Source organism: Labrus bergylta, chromosome 1 (genome assembly GCF_963930695.1).
Source record: "Labrus bergylta chromosome 1, fLabBer1.1, whole genome shotgun sequence".
Taxonomy (NCBI): Eukaryota; Metazoa; Chordata; class Actinopteri; order Labriformes; family Labridae; genus Labrus; species Labrus bergylta.
In genome coordinates, this window is record NC_089195.1 from 37,062,664 (window position 1) to 37,077,462 (window position 14,799).

The 14,799-nt window shown below is 48.7% G+C and overlaps 2 protein-coding genes across 3 annotated transcripts in view; one reads left to right on the plus strand and one right to left on the minus strand.

Moving 5' to 3' along the window:
* The window catches only part of soul4 (heme-binding protein soul4), a 5,286-nt gene extending 5,047 nt beyond the window's left edge, over positions 1-239 (plus strand). For both annotated transcript variants that reach the window (XM_065960688.1, XM_065960696.1), the window contains exon 6: positions 1-239. This exon is cut by the window's left edge and continues 1,284 nt beyond it. The gene's annotated coding sequence lies outside the window, so the exon portion shown is untranslated.
* Positions 240-1,245: 1,006 nt separating this feature from the next.
* On the minus strand, positions 1,246-7,696 carry eif4a3 (eukaryotic translation initiation factor 4A3). The gene is made up of 12 exons (XM_065960681.1): positions 7,423-7,696; positions 6,618-6,690; positions 4,861-4,927; positions 4,700-4,762; positions 4,471-4,603; positions 4,199-4,279; positions 3,144-3,285; positions 2,765-2,903; positions 2,549-2,664; positions 2,348-2,455; positions 1,763-1,890; positions 1,246-1,432 (listed from the first exon to the last, which is right to left on the minus strand). Exons 1-12 carry the CDS (start codon positions 7,574-7,576, stop codon positions 1,416-1,418), a joined length of 1,221 nt encoding a protein of 406 aa, XP_065816753.1. The 5' UTR covers positions 7,577-7,696; the 3' UTR covers positions 1,246-1,415.
* Positions 7,697-14,799: the final 7,103 nt, after the last annotated feature.

The following is a 14,799-nucleotide window of genomic DNA, read 5'->3' on the forward strand; positions in this document are numbered from 1 at the left end:
CTCCAGGTGTTTTTATTGACAGCATGTTTACCTGACTCTAACTCTCTCGTGGTTTCAAGGTTTTTTTTATTTTCTGAATATTTGGTGTAAAAAATCAGTTAAAATCAGTTTCTTTGTGCCTGTTGTTTTTATTTAATGTACTTCCTGTTTATTTTCACAGTACATTTTTTTTATCAGTTTTCTCTTAAATTCCATTTTTGTGTAAAATATTAAATAAAAGCAGATTTTAAAACCATAAAGCTGAGTGTGAATGTTATTTCTGATGAGAGAAAAAAAACATTTCAATCAATTTGTTGAAATATCTGAATAAAAAAAAAGTACATCACCTCAAACATTTCCAACAGTTATCAAAGTGTTGGAAACACCACAGCCGTGTGCTGCTGTATGACCCACACTGCTCCGTTACGGAGCGAGGAGACAAGACACCATCTGTAGGCAGGGGTGAAAACTCATCAGGGATGAAGAAGGTGACATGGATCCAAACCACCTAGGGGGGTCCATGCCCCTCCAGGAAGACTTGTAAATATCAGCTTTAAAATGTGAATTTACAGAAGACTTTATCATTCAGACTAAAGAAGCAAACAATAAGAAACACAATTACTTGTTGATATCTATGTTCTGTTTTAACTTTTTGATAAAGCTTCAGTGAAACATGAAGAACCCCATGATGCTCCCAACCTTCAGTCCCTTTTTAGAAATGAATTTGCAGAACAGGTCTTACCATGTTCCACTAAGAGGTGATGTGAAGGACAGTCACTGTGCAGGCAGCTCTCAGAGTCTGAGAGAACATCATCATACAGTCATCAAGGATGACTATATTGTCAAATATCTTCTATCATTAAATATGAAACATTATAATATATGAACCTGATGTTTATCTCCTGCTGGTTTTCATTAAGTTTATATTCTCTCTCTTATGTGTTGACCAGCTGTCACTTTAATGTTGTCTGAGATAATAATGAAGCAGAGAGCTGGATGAAGTTACCTTCAAGCTAGAACACATTCCTCTCTTCATCTTCACCTCTGGATACCAAACATTATGATCAGACAGGATGTTGAACAGAAAGGCTGGCTCGCTAACCACACTTCAAATCTTTCCACAGTGTTTTCACGGGAAAATAACGTGATGTAAATTATTCCCCGCCAACCTCGACTTCATCTTTTGTTATTCTTTAGATTGAACGCCCCCTGGTGGCGGCCTTTAAAGAGGTAACCATTTGAAGAAAAAAAAAACAAGGTGGCAGCTTGAGGTGAAACCAAAACTTTATTTACAAAAACACGTCGAGTCGTTTTCTCTTCAACAATCAAAATAAGAAAATTCCGCGTCAAACTATTAAAAGAACAAAAAGCTCCTGACAGACAATAACTGAGTAAAAAGGGGGGCGGGGCTCCGGTGTGAGGTCATCGGGGGAACATCAGATCAGGTCAGCCACTGCGGGAGAACGAAAGAAGAAAAGTGTCAGAGAGGCAGCAGCCAATCACAGCCCTGCTCAGCTTTCTGAGTGTTTAAGTGTGTACTCATGGAAGCTAAGGCAGAGCTTCAGGCGTTTCCATGGCAACGGTGATGTATAGCTAGGGTCAGAATTTAAACTTTGACATAACTCTAGTAACATAAAAAATACTAATAACTGTTAATAGTTATTAGTAATAACCGCACACACACAGCTCATCAATAAACTGCTGTTTCCTTTCTGATTGGCTGTATCTCTTGTGAGCTGTGACATCATCAGCAGCAGCAAGCGTGTGATTGGCTGTGTCCTACCGTTCATGGGCATCTCGTCGATCTGAGTGGAGTAGTACTGCTCAATGTCACGCAGGATCCTGATGTCGTCGTTCTTCACAAAGTTGATGGCCACACCCTTACGCCCGTAACGACCGGACCGACCAATCCTGAGGGAGGTCAGAGGTCACACAATAGGTGATCAGAAACATAACATGAACCGGGAAACTGCTCACCTGTTGATGACCCACAAAGACACTAAACCCCGCCCACATTTAAAAGGTAAGGGACTACTTTGTGTGGAGGGATACGTTGGTGTCAGGTGTGTGCTGTGTAACTGTGGATGTGAAGGGACTACTTTGTGTGGAGGGATATGTTGGTGTGCTGTGTACCTGTGGATGTAAAGAGACTAAGGGACTACTTTGTGTGGAGGGATACGTTGGTGTGCTGTGTACCTGTGGATGTAAAGAGACTAAGGGACTACTTTGTGTGGAGGGATATGTTGGTGTGCTGTGTACCTGTGGATGTAAAGAGACTAAGGGACTACTTTGTGTGGAGGGATACGTTGGTGTGCTGTGTACCTGTGGATGTAAAGAGACTAAGGGACTACTTTGTGTGGAGGGATACCTGTGGATGTAGAGCTCTCTGTTGTTGGGCAGGTCGTAGTTTATGATCAGAGACACCTGGGGGACGTCCAGACCTCGAGCCCACACGTCCGTGGAGATCAGCACCCGACTGAAAACACACACACACACACGATGGATTACTATCGGGGTCACATGACGCCACTGCAGACTGATCAGGTGAGGCGACGTGCAGGTGTGTTACCTGGCTCCTGATCTGAACTCCTTCATGATGGACTCTCTCTCTTTCTGAGGCATGTCTCCGTGCATCGACGACACCGTGAAGTTCGCCTCCCTCATCTTCTCGGTGAGCCAGTCCACCTGAAACACACGCCAAAACTCAGACTCCCAGAAGGCTTTGCTGCTGCAGACAGTCCCCAGATCCAGTGTGTGTGTGTGTGTGTGTGTGTGTGTGTGTTACCTTTCTCTTGGTGTTGCAGAAGATGACGGCCTGTGTGATGGTCAGAGTGTCGTACAGATCACACAGAGTGTCAAACTTCCACTCCTCTCTCTCCACCGCCACAAAGAACTGCTTGATCCCCTCCAGAGTGAGCTCATCACTGAGGGCGAGAGACAAGCACACACACAGGGGGGAGAGAGAGAGAGAGAGAGAGAGAGAGAGAGAGAGAGAGAGAGAGAGAGAGAGAGAGAGAGAGAGAGAGAGAGAGAGAGAGAGAGAGAGAGAGAGAGAGAGAGAGGTTAGGTGTTTTCTGTCACAGTGTAATTTCTGTCTCGTGTGTGTGTGTGTGTATGTGTGTGTGTGTGTGTGTGTGTGTGTGTGTGTGTGTGTGTGGACTGACCGTTTGACGAGGATGCGGATCGGGTCCGTCATGAACTTGTTGGTCATCTCGAGGATCTCATGAGGCAGCGTGGCGCTGATCAGACACACCTGAGTGGCCGGGGGAAGGTAACGATACACGTCGTAGATCTGCTCCTTGAAACCTGAACACACACACACACACACACACACACGTTAATACAGATGAAAATCAGTGATGTCACAGCTCTATCCAGGTGTGTGTGTGGTCACCAGGTGTGTGTGGTCACCAGGTGTGTGTGTGGTCACCAGGTGTGTGTGATCACCAGGTGTGTGTGCGTGGTCACCAGGTGTGTGCGTGGTCACCAGGTGTGTGCGTGGTCACCAGGTGTGTGTGTGGTCACCAGGTGTGTGTGTGTGGTCACCAGGTGTGTGTGGTCACCAGGTGTGTGTGGTCACCAGGTGTGTGTGATCACCAGGTGTGTGCGTGGTCACCAGGTGTGTGTGTGGTCACCAGGTGTGTGTGGTCACCAGGTGTGTGTGATCACCAGGTGTGTGCGTGGTCACCAGGTGTGTGCGTGGTCACCAGGTGTGTGTGTGGTCACCAGGTGTGTGTGTGTGGTCACCAGGTGTGTGTGGTCACCAGGTGTGTGTGATCACCAGGTGTGTGTGCGTGGTCACCAGGTGTGTGTGCGTGGTCACCAGGTGTGTGTGCGTGGTCACCAGGTGTGTGTGTGGTCACCAGGTGTGTGTGCGTGGTCACCAGGTGTGTGTGCGTGGTCACCAGGTGTGTGTGCGTGGTCACCAGGTGTGTGCGTGGTCACCAGGTGTGTGTGTGTGTGGTCACCAGGTGTGTGGTCACCAGGTGTGTGTGTGTGTGGTCACCAGGTGTGTGGTCACCAGGTGTGTGTGTGGTCACCAGGTGTGTGCGTGGTCACCAGGTGTGTGGTCACCAGGTGTGTGGTCACCAGGTGTGTGTGCGTGGTCACCAGGTGTGTGGTCACTAGGTGTGTGTGCGTGGTCACCAGGTGTGTGCGTGGTCACCAGGTGTGTGGTCACCAGGTGTGTGTGTGGTCACCAGGTGGCGCTCAGTCTCACCTTTGTTGAGCATCTCGTCTGCCTCGTCCAGGACCAGCATCTTGATCGCCCTCGTCCTCAGACTCCTGCGACGAATCATATCTGCAAGAAACAGCAGCAAGCTTTAGTCAGCGTCCTATTGGCTGCCTCGATTGGAGTCAGGCCAATCAGCATGCAGAGAACACTCAGACTGTGAACCAATCAGAAACATCTTTTTTAAACCCCACTGGTTCCTCTCTCGGGTGTGACATGCTGCTGCAGCGCCCCCTGCTGGCGACAGTCTGTGAACTCACCAAACACACGCCCGGGCGTCCCCGCGACCACGTGCTGTCCGTAGTCCAGCTTCCTGATGTCCTCGCCAACGTTGGTGCCTCCGATGCAGGCGTGGCACTGGACGTTCATGTAATCTCCCAAAGCCAGCAGCACCTGAACGCACCACAGAGACAGACAGCCATCAGAGACCAGGACACAAAAAAGCTCACAGGTGATTGGCTGTGTGTGCCGTGTGGGGGCGGGACCTACCTTCTGAATCTGTCCAGCCAGCTCTCTGGTCGGAGCGAGGATCAGTGCTTGAGTCTCCCTCACCTGGAATACAAATATTCAGTCGTTGTTATGTCAGCTGACAAAGTGAAGCGTGGTGGATTGTTCACCCGTCAGAGCGAGCTGCGCGCCGAGACGCTCACCTGGATGTCGAGACACTGCAGCACGGACACGCAGAAGGTGGCCGTCTTTCCTGTTCCCGACTGAGACCTGAGACGAGATCAGCTGTTAGACAACATGGGGTGTGTGTGTGTGTCTCTGTGTGTGTGTCTCTGTGTGTCTCTGTGTGTGTGTCTCTGTGTGTGTGTGTCTCTGTGTGTGTGTGTCTCTGTGTGTGTCTCTGTGTGTGTGTCTCTGTGTGTGTGTGTGTCTCTGTGTGTGTGTCTCTGTGTGTGTGTGTGTGTGTCTCTGTGTGTGTCTCTGTGTGTGTGTGTCTGTGTGTGTGTCTCTGTGTGTGTGTGTCTCTGTGTGTCTCTGTGTGTGTGTGTCTCTGTGTGTGTGTCTCTGTGTGTGTGTGTCTCTCTGTGTGTGTCTCTGTGTGTGTGTCTCTGTGTGTGTGTGTGTCTCTGTGTGTGTGTGTGTGTGTGTCTCTGTGTGTGTGTCTGTGTCTCTGTGTGTGTGTGTGTGTCTCTGTGTGTGTGTGTCTGTGTCTCTGTGTGTGTGTGTCTGTGTCTCTGTGTGTGTGTGTGTGTGTCTCTGTGTGTGTGTGTGTGTCTCTGTGTGTGTGTCTCTGTGTGTGTGTGTGTGTCTCTGTGTGTGTCTCTGTGTGTGTCTCTCTGTGTGTGTGTGTGTCTCTGTGTGTGTCTCTGTGTGTGTCTCTGTGTGTGTCTCTGTGTGTGTCTCTGTGTGTGTCTCTCTCTGTGTGTGTGTCTCTCTCTGTGTGTGTGTCTCTCTCTGTGTGTGTCTCTGTGTGTGTGTCTCTGTGTGTGTGTCTCTCTCTGTGTGTGTCTCTGTGTGTGTGTCTCTCTCTGTGTGTGTGTCTCTCTGTGTGTGTGTCTCTGTGTGTGTGTCTCTCTCTGTGTGTGTCTCTGTGTGTGTGTCTCTGTGTGTGTGTGTGTCTCTGTGTGTGTGTGTCTCTGTGTGTGTGTGTCTCTGTGTGTGTGTGTCTCTGTGTGTGTGTGTCTCTGTGTGTGTGTGTCTCTGTGTGTGTGTGTCTCTGTGTGTGTGTGTGTGTGTGTGTGTGTGTCTCTGTGTGTGTGTGTGTGTGTGTGTGTCTCTGTGTGTGTGTGTCTCTGTGTGTGTGTGTGTCTCTGTGTGTGTGTGTCTCTGTGTGTGTGTGTCTCTGTGTCTCTGTGTGTGTGTGTGTGTCTCTGTGTGTGTGTGTGTGTGTGTGTCTCTGTGTGTGTCTCTGTGTGTGTGTGTGTCTCTGTGTGTGTGTCTCTGTGTGTGTGTGTCTCTCTGTGTGTGTCTCTGTGTGTGTGTCTCTGTGTGTGTGTCTGTGTCTCTGTGTGTGTCTCTGTGTGTCTCTGTGTGTGTGTGTGTGTCTCTGTGTGTGTGTGTGTGTGTGTCTCTGTGTGTGTGTGTGTCTCTGTGTGTGTGTCTCTGTGTGTGTCTCTGTGTGTCTCTGTGTGTGTGTGTGTGTCTCTGTGTGTGTGTGTGTGTCTCTGTGTGTGTGTGTGTGTCTCTGTGTGTGTGTGTGTGTGTGTCTCGTGTGTGTGTGTGTCTCTGTGTGTGTGTCTCTGTGTGTGTGTGTGTGTCTCTGTGTGTGTGTCTCTGTGTGTGTGTGTGTGTCTCTGTGTGTGTGTGTGTGTGTGTGTCTCTGTGTGTGTGTGTGTCTCTGTGTGTGTGTCTCTGTGTGTGTGTCTCTGTGTGTCTCTGTGTGTGTGTGTGTGTCTCTGTGTGTGTGTGTGTCTCTGTGTGTGTGTGTCTCTGTGTGTGTGTCTCTGTGTGTGTGTCTTACTGAGCGATGACGTCTCGTCCTTTGATGATCTGTTTGATCGCTCTCTGCTGGATCGCAGACGGTTTCTCAAACCCTGAAACATCAAACTGCTGTTAGTGCTCGTGACGTGAGAGAGACTCTCTTCTCCCTCCCCTGGCAGCCCTGCAGCGTTCTGCCCCTCCAGAGAGCTGACCAATCAGAAGAGAGTGGGCTTATGGGGGGGTTATACTGACGCCAGTCTCAGATAAATCAGACCATTAAAGCGGCTCTAAACAATGTTTATGGTTTCATGTTTGATCGTTTTCTTTTTGTAGCTGCAGAACGAGGGGAGAAAATAAAGTGGATCTGGATCTGGATCTAAATCTGGATCTGGATCTAAATCTGGATCTAAATCTGGATCTGGATCTAAATCTGGATCCAGGATGTTTTATACACTTTGAGAATCAAACTAACAGAAACTCAACACGAGTTTACCTGAGCACCGAGTTCAACCACACACACTCTGTTCACTCTTATCAAACGTTTTCTGCAGTTTGTCTCGTTTTCCTGAATTCAAAGTGAAAACATTAAAAACAAACAGCTCACAGCGGCGGTTAGCTGGAGAGGCTAACGGGAAGGCTAATCAACAAGCCGGTAAACATTAACAAAACGCGATTTAAACACGAGAATCAAAGTTATTCTGTCACATAAAAATACATCAGTAACGTTGTGTGTCTCTTCAGTCTGTTAATTTGTATTTTTAACAGTACAGTAGAAAGCATCGCGGTTAGCTTTAGCACCCTGAGCTAATTCTCCCCCCTGGAGGCCGCGCGGATCCCCGGCCTACCGTAGGCGTAGATGCCGCGGAGCAGGTCCTCCCGGAGACCCATGGTGTCGAAGGTAGGGGTGACGTCCACCTCCTCGCTGGTCTCAAACTCCACCTTGGTCATGTCCTCCTCCCTCAGGAGCCTCTTCCTGCCCTGTGTCCCGGCAGCAGCCATCTTCTCTGAGCGTTGTATTCGGCTGAAACTCTCCGAGATTCGGGTTAAAACTGCGCGTCGCTCCGCCGCGGTGATCAGCGAACTGCTAACTGCTAACACGGGGGGAAGAAAGAGCGCCGCATGTGTCGCGCCGGTGACGCGTACAGGAAGCGACGCTGTATATGACGTCACATATAAAGCCTTGTTCCCCTGGTGTGAATGAAACCACAGCAGGAAAAACTCGTCCTTCAGTCAGGACTGTGAGATCTCATCCACCACGGTCCAGATATATCCAGAGGGGGAAAGTTTGGACTTTATTTCAGACACTTAATCACAAACCTCGAGATGTCTGTTTCAAACTGCCTTCTCGATGTCACCCCACAAAACACCGTGACAGAACCTGCTCTGACACATGTTTCAGAGGTTTCCCTCTGCTAATATCTTGTTTAAATGTGTTGTTTATATTCATTGTAACATTCTTTTGAAAATAATGTATTTTATAAAGATGTAGTTGAAGTTGTTTGGTTGAGCTCATCGCCCCCTGGTGGCTGGAGATTGCAACTACACATTTCCTCTCTCTTTTTATTGATGGATTTATTTGGCCCCGTTCAGCAAATACATGAATGTTGGACAAACACTGAACGAGGTCATTTTGCAAAACGTTCAGCCTCCATTTAAAGAGCAGTAGTTATATTAAAGAGTTTGATTTGTCCACTTTGGGCTCCTGTAGGAACATGGTGGACTTAACGAGCGGCATCCTCTTGGATCTTTTCCTGATTTTAAGATTTTTTTTTTTTTGCCTTTATCAGAGAGAGGGCAGCAGATAAGGTCAGAGATCAGAGAGTTGGGCCGCGCTGGTGGTGCAATGGTTAGGGCGCGCGTCCCATGTGTTGAGACTCTCGTCTCGAGCGGTAAGCCCGGGTTCACTTCCACCTGTGGCCCCTTTCTGCATGTCATTCCCCTCTCTCTCTCTCTGGTTTCTGACTCTATCCACTGTCCTCTCTCTCTCTCTGGTTTCTGACTCTATCCACTGTCCTCTCTCTCTCTGGTTTCTGACTCTATCCACTGTCCTCTCTCTCTCTCTCTGGTTTCAGACTCTATCCACTGTCCTCTCTCTCTCTCTCTGGTTTCAGACTCTATCCACTGTCCTCTCTCTCTCTCTCTGGTTTCAGACTCTATCCACTGTCCTCTCTCTCTCTGGTTTCAGACTCTATCCACTGTCCTCTCTCTCTCTCTGGTTTCTGACTCTATCCACTGTCCTCTCTCTCTCTGGTTTCAGACTCTATCCACTGTCCTCTCTCTCTCCCTGGTTTCAGACTCTATCCACTGTCCTCTCTCTCTCTGGTTTCAGACTCTATCCACTGTCCTCTCTCTCTCTCTCTGGTTTCAGACTCTATCCACTGTCCTCTCTCTCTGGTTTCTGACTCTATCCACTGTCCTCTCTCTCTCTCTCTGGTTTCAGACTCTATCCACTGTCCTCTCTCTCTCTGGTTTCTGACTCTATCCACTGTCCTCTCTCTCTCTCTCTGGTTTCAGACTCTATCCACTGTCCTCTCTCTCTCTCTCTGGTTTCAGACTCTATCCACTGTCCTCTCTCTCTCCCTGGTTTCAGACTCTATCCACTGTCCTCTCTCTCTCTGGTTTCTGACTCTATCCACTGTCCTCTCTCTCTCTCTCTGGTTTCAGACTCTATCCACTGTCCTCTCTCTCTCTCTCTGGTTTCAGACTCTATCCACTGTCCTCTCTCTCTCTCTGGTTTCAGACTCTATCCACTGTCCTCTCTCTCTCTCTCTGGTTTCAGACTCTATCCACTGTCCTCTCTCTCCCTGGTTTCTGACTCTATCCACTGTCCTCTCTCTCTGGTTTCTGACTCTATCCACTGTCCTCTCTCTCTCTCTGGTTTCAGACTCTATCCACTGTCCTCTCTCTCTCTGGTTTCAGACTCTATCCACGGTCCTCTCTCTCTCTCTGGTTTCAGACTCTATCCACTGTCCTCTCTCTCTCTCTGGTTTCTGACTCTATCCACTGTCCTCTCTCTCTCTGGTTTCAGACTCTATCCACTGTCCTCTCTCTCTCTCTCTGGTTTCAGACTCTATCCACTGTCCTCTCTCTCTGGTTTCTGACTCTATCCACTGTCCTCTCTCTCTCTCTGGTTTCAGACTCTATCCACTGTCCTCTCTCTCTCTGGTTTCAGACTCTATCCACTGTCCTCTCTCTCTGGTTTCAGACTCTATCCACTGTCCTCTCTCTCTCTCTGGTTTCTGACTCTATCCACTGTCCTCTCTCTCTCTGGTTTCAGACTCTATCCACTGTCCTCTCTCTCTCTCTGGTTTCAGACTCTATCCACTGTCCTCTCTCTCTGGTTTCAGACTCTATCCACTGTCCTCTCTCTCTCTCTGGTTTCAGACTCTATCCACTGTCCTCTCTCTCTCCTGGTTTCTGACTCTATCCACTGTCCTCTCTCTCTGGTTTCTGACTCTATCCACTGTCCTCTCTCTCTCTCTGGTTTCAGACTCTATCCACTGTCCTCTCTCTCTCTGGTTTCTGACTCTATCCACTGTCCTCTCTCTCTCTCTCTGGTTTCAGACTCTATCCACTGTCCTCTCTCTCTCCCTGGTTTCAGACTCTATCCACTGTCCTCTCTCTCTCCCTGGTTTCAGACTCTATCCACTGTCCTCTCTCTCTCTGGTTTCAGACTCTATCCACTGTCCTCTCTCTCTCTCTCTGGTTTCAGACTCTATCCACTGTCCTCTCTCTCTCCCTGGTTTCTGACTCTATCCACTGTCCTCTCTCTCTGGTTTCTGACTCTATCCACTGTCCTCTCTCTCTCTCTGGTTTCAGACTCTATCCACTGTCCTCTCTCTCTCTGGTTTCAGACTCTATCCACGGTCCTCTCTCTCTCTCTGGTTTCAGACTCTATCCACTGTCCTCTCTCTCTCTCTGGTTTCTGACTCTATCCACTGTCGTCTCTCTCTCTCTCTGGTTTCAGACTCTATCCACTGTCCTCTCTCTCTCTCTCTGGTTTCAGACTCTATCCACTGTCCTCTCTCTCTCTGGTTTCTGACTCTATCCACTGTCCTCTCTCTCTGGTTTCTGACTCTATCCACTGTCCTCTCTCTCTCTCTGGTTTCAGACTCTATCCACTGTCCTCTCTCTCTCTGGTTTCAGACTCTATCCACTGTCCTCTCTCTCTGGTTTCAGACTCTATCCACTGTCCTCTCTCTCTCTCTGGTTTCTGACTCTATCCACTGTCCTCTCTCTCTCTGGTTTCAGACTCTATCCACTGTCCTCTCTCTCTCTCTCTGGTTTCTGACTCTATCTACTGTCCTCTCTCTCTCTGGTTTCAGACTCTATCCACTGTCCTCTCTCTCTCTGGTTTCAGACTCTATCCACTGTCCTCTCTCTCTCTGGTTTCAGACTCTATCCACTGTCCTCTCTCTCTCTGGTTTCTGACTCTATCCACTGTCCTCTCTCTCTCTCTCTGGTTTCAGACTCTATCCACTGTCCTCTCTCTCTCTCTGGTTTCAGACTCTATCCACTGTCCTCTCTCTCTCTCTGGTTTCAGACTCTATCCACTGTCCTCTCTCTCTCTCTGGTTTCAGACTCTATCCACTGTCCTCTCTCTCTCTCTCTGGTTTCAGACTCTATCCACTGTCCTCTCTCTCTCTGGTTTCTGACTCTATCCACTGTCCTCTCTCTCTGGTTTCTGACTCTATCCACTGTCCTCTCTCTCTCTCTGGTTTCAGACTCTATCCACTGTCCTCTCTCTCTCTGGTTTCAGACTCTATCCACTGTCCTCTCTCTCTGGTTTCAGACTCTATCCACTGTCCTCTCTCTCTCTCTGGTTTCTGACTCTATCCACTGTCCTCTCTCCCTGGTTTCAGACTCTATCCACTGTCCTCTCTCTCTCTCTCTGGTTTCTGACTCTATCTACTGTCCTCTCTCTCTCTGGTTTCAGACTCTATCCACTGTCCTCTCTCTCTCTGGTTTCAGACTCTATCCACTGTCCTCTCTCTCTCTGGTTTCAGACTCTATCCACTGTCCTCTCTCTCTCTGGTTTCTGACTCTATCCACTGTCCTCTCTCTCTCTCTCTGGTTTCAGACTCTATCCACTGTCCTCTCTCTCTCTCTGGTTTCAGACTCTATCCACTGTCCTCTCTCTCTCTCTGGTTTCAGACTCTATCCACTGTCCTCTCTCTCTCTCTGGTTTCAGACTCTATCCACTGTCCTCTCTCTCTCTCTCTGGTTTCAGACTCTATCCACTGTCCTCTCTCTCTCTGGTTTCAGACTCTATCCACTGTCCTCTCTCTCTCTCTGGTTTCAGACTCTATCCACTGTCCTCTCTCTCTCTGGTTTCAGACTCTATCCACTGTCCTCTCTCTCTCTGGTTTCTGACTCTATCCACTGTCCTCTCTCTCTCTCTCTGGTTTCAGACTCTATCCACTGTCCTCTCTCTCCCTGGTTTCAGACTCTATCCACTGTCCTCTCTCTCTCTGGTTTCAGACTCTATCCACTGTCCTCTCTCTCCCTGGTTTCAGACTCTATCCACTGTCCTCTCTCTCTCTGGTTTCAGACTCTATCCACTGTCCTCTCTCTCTCTGGTTTCAGACTCTATCCACTGTCCTCTCTCTCTCTGGTTTCTGACTCTATCCACTGTCCTCTCTCTCTCTCTGGTTTCAGACTCTATCCACTGTCCTCTCTCTCTCTGGTTTCAGACTCTATCTGGTTTCTGACTCTATCCACTGTCCTCTCTCTCTCTCTGGTTTCAGACTCTATCCACTGTCCTCTCTCTCTGGTTTCAGACTCTATCCACTGTCCTCTCTCTCTCTCTGGTTTCTGACTCTATCCACTGTCCTCTCTCTCTCTGGTTTCAGACTCTATCCACTGTCCTCTCTCTCTCTCTGGTTTCAGACTCTATCCACTGTCCTCTCTCTCTGGTTTCAGACTCTATCCACTGTCCTCTCTCTCTCTCTGGTTTCAGACTCTATCCACTGTCCTCTCTCTCCCTGGTTTCTGACTCTATCCACTGTCCTCTCTCTCTGGTTTCTGACTCTATCCACTGTCCTCTCTCTCTCTCTGGTTTCAGACTCTATCCACTGTCCTCTCTCTCTCTGGTTTCTGACTCTATCCACTGTCCTCTCTCTCTCTCTCTGGTTTCAGACTCTATCCACTGTCCTCTCTCTCTCCCTGGTTTCAGACTCTATCCACTGTCCTCTCTCTCTCCCTGGTTTCAGACTCTATCCACTGTCCTCTCTCTCTCTGGTTTCAGACTCTATCCACTGTCCTCTCTCTCTCTCTCTGGTTTCAGACTCTATCCACTGTCCTCTCTCTCCCTGGTTTCTGACTCTATCCACTGTCCTCTCTCTCTGGTTTCTGACTCTATCCACTGTCCTCTCTCTCTCTCTGGTTTCAGACTCTATCCACTGTCCTCTCTCTCTCTGGTTTCAGACTCTATCCACGGTCCTCTCTCTCTCTCTGGTTTCAGACTCTATCCACTGTCCTCTCTCTCTCTCTGGTTTCTGACTCTATCCACTGTCGTCTCTCTCTCTCTCTGGTTTCAGACTCTATCCACTGTCCTCTCTCTCTCTCTCTGGTTTCAGACTCTATCCACTGTCCTCTCTCTCTCTGGTTTCTGACTCTATCCACTGTCCTCTCTCTCTGGTTTCTGACTCTATCCACTGTCCTCTCTCTCTCTCTGGTTTCAGACTCTATCCACTGTCCTCTCTCTCTCTGGTTTCAGACTCTATCCACTGTCCTCTCTCTCTGGTTTCAGACTCTATCCACTGTCCTCTCTCTCTCTCTGGTTTCTGACTCTATCCACTGTCCTCTCTCCCTGGTTTCAGACTCTATCCACTGTCCTCTCTCTCTCTCTCTGGTTTCTGACTCTATCTACTGTCCTCTCTCTCTCTGGTTTCAGACTCTATCCACTGTCCTCTCTCTCTCTGGTTTCAGACTCTATCCACTGTCCTCTCTCTCTCTGGTTTCAGACTCTATCCACTGTCCTCTCTCTCTCTGGTTTCTGACTCTATCCACTGTCCTCTCTCTCTCTCTCTGGTTTCAGACTCTATCCACTGTCCTCTCTCTCTCTCTGGTTTCAGACTCTATCCACTGTCCTCTCTCTCTCTCTGGTTTCAGACTCTATCCACTGTCCTCTCTCTCTCTCTGGTTTCAGACTCTATCCACTGTCCTCTCTCTCTCTCTCTGGTTTCAGACTCTATCCACTGTCCTCTCTCTCTCTGGTTTCAGACTCTATCCACTGTCCTCTCTCTCTCTCTGGTTTCAGACTCTATCCACTGTCCTCTCTCTCTCTGGTTTCAGACTCTATCCACTGTCCTCTCTCTCTCTGGTTTCTGACTCTATCCACTGTCCTCTCTCTCTCTCTCTGGTTTCAGACTCTATCCACTGTCCTCTCTCTCCCTGGTTTCAGACTCTATCCACTGTCCTCTCTCTCTCTGGTTTCAGACTCTATCCACTGTCCTCTCTCTCCCTGGTTTCAGACTCTATCCACTGTCCTCTCTCTCTCTGGTTTCAGACTCTATCCACTGTCCTCTCTCTCTCTGGTTTCAGACTCTATCCACTGTCCTCTCTCTCTCTGGTTTCTGACTCTATCCACTGTCCTCTCTCTCTCTCTGGTTTCAGACTCTATCCACTGTCCTCTCTCTCTCTGGTTTCAGACTCTATCTGGTTTCTGACTCTATCCACTGTCCTCTCTCTCTCTCTGGTTTCAGACTCTATCCACTGTCCTCTCTCTCTCTGGTTTCCGACTCTATCTGGTTTCTGACTCTATCCACTGTCCTCTCTCTCTCTGGTTTCAGACTCTATCCACTGTCCTCTCTCTCTCTGGTTTCAGACTCTATCCACTGTCCTCTCTCTCTCTGGTTTCTGACTCTATCCACTGTCCTCTCTCTCTCTCTGGTTTCAGACTCTATCCACTGTCCTCTCTCTCTCTGGTTTCAGACTCTATCCACTGTCCTCTCTCTCCCTGGTTTCAGACTCTATCCACTGTCCTCTCTCTCTCTGGTTTCAGACTCTATCCACTGTCCTCTCTCTCTCTGGTTTCAGACTCTATCCACTGTCCTCTCTCTCTCTCTGGTTTCTGACTCTATCCACTGTCCTCTCTCTCTCTCTCTGGTTTCAGACTCTATCCACTGTCCTCTCTCTCTCTGGTTTCAGACTCTATCCACTGTCCTCTCTCTCTCTGGTTTCAGACTCTATCCACTGTCCTCTCTCTCTCTCTGGTTTCT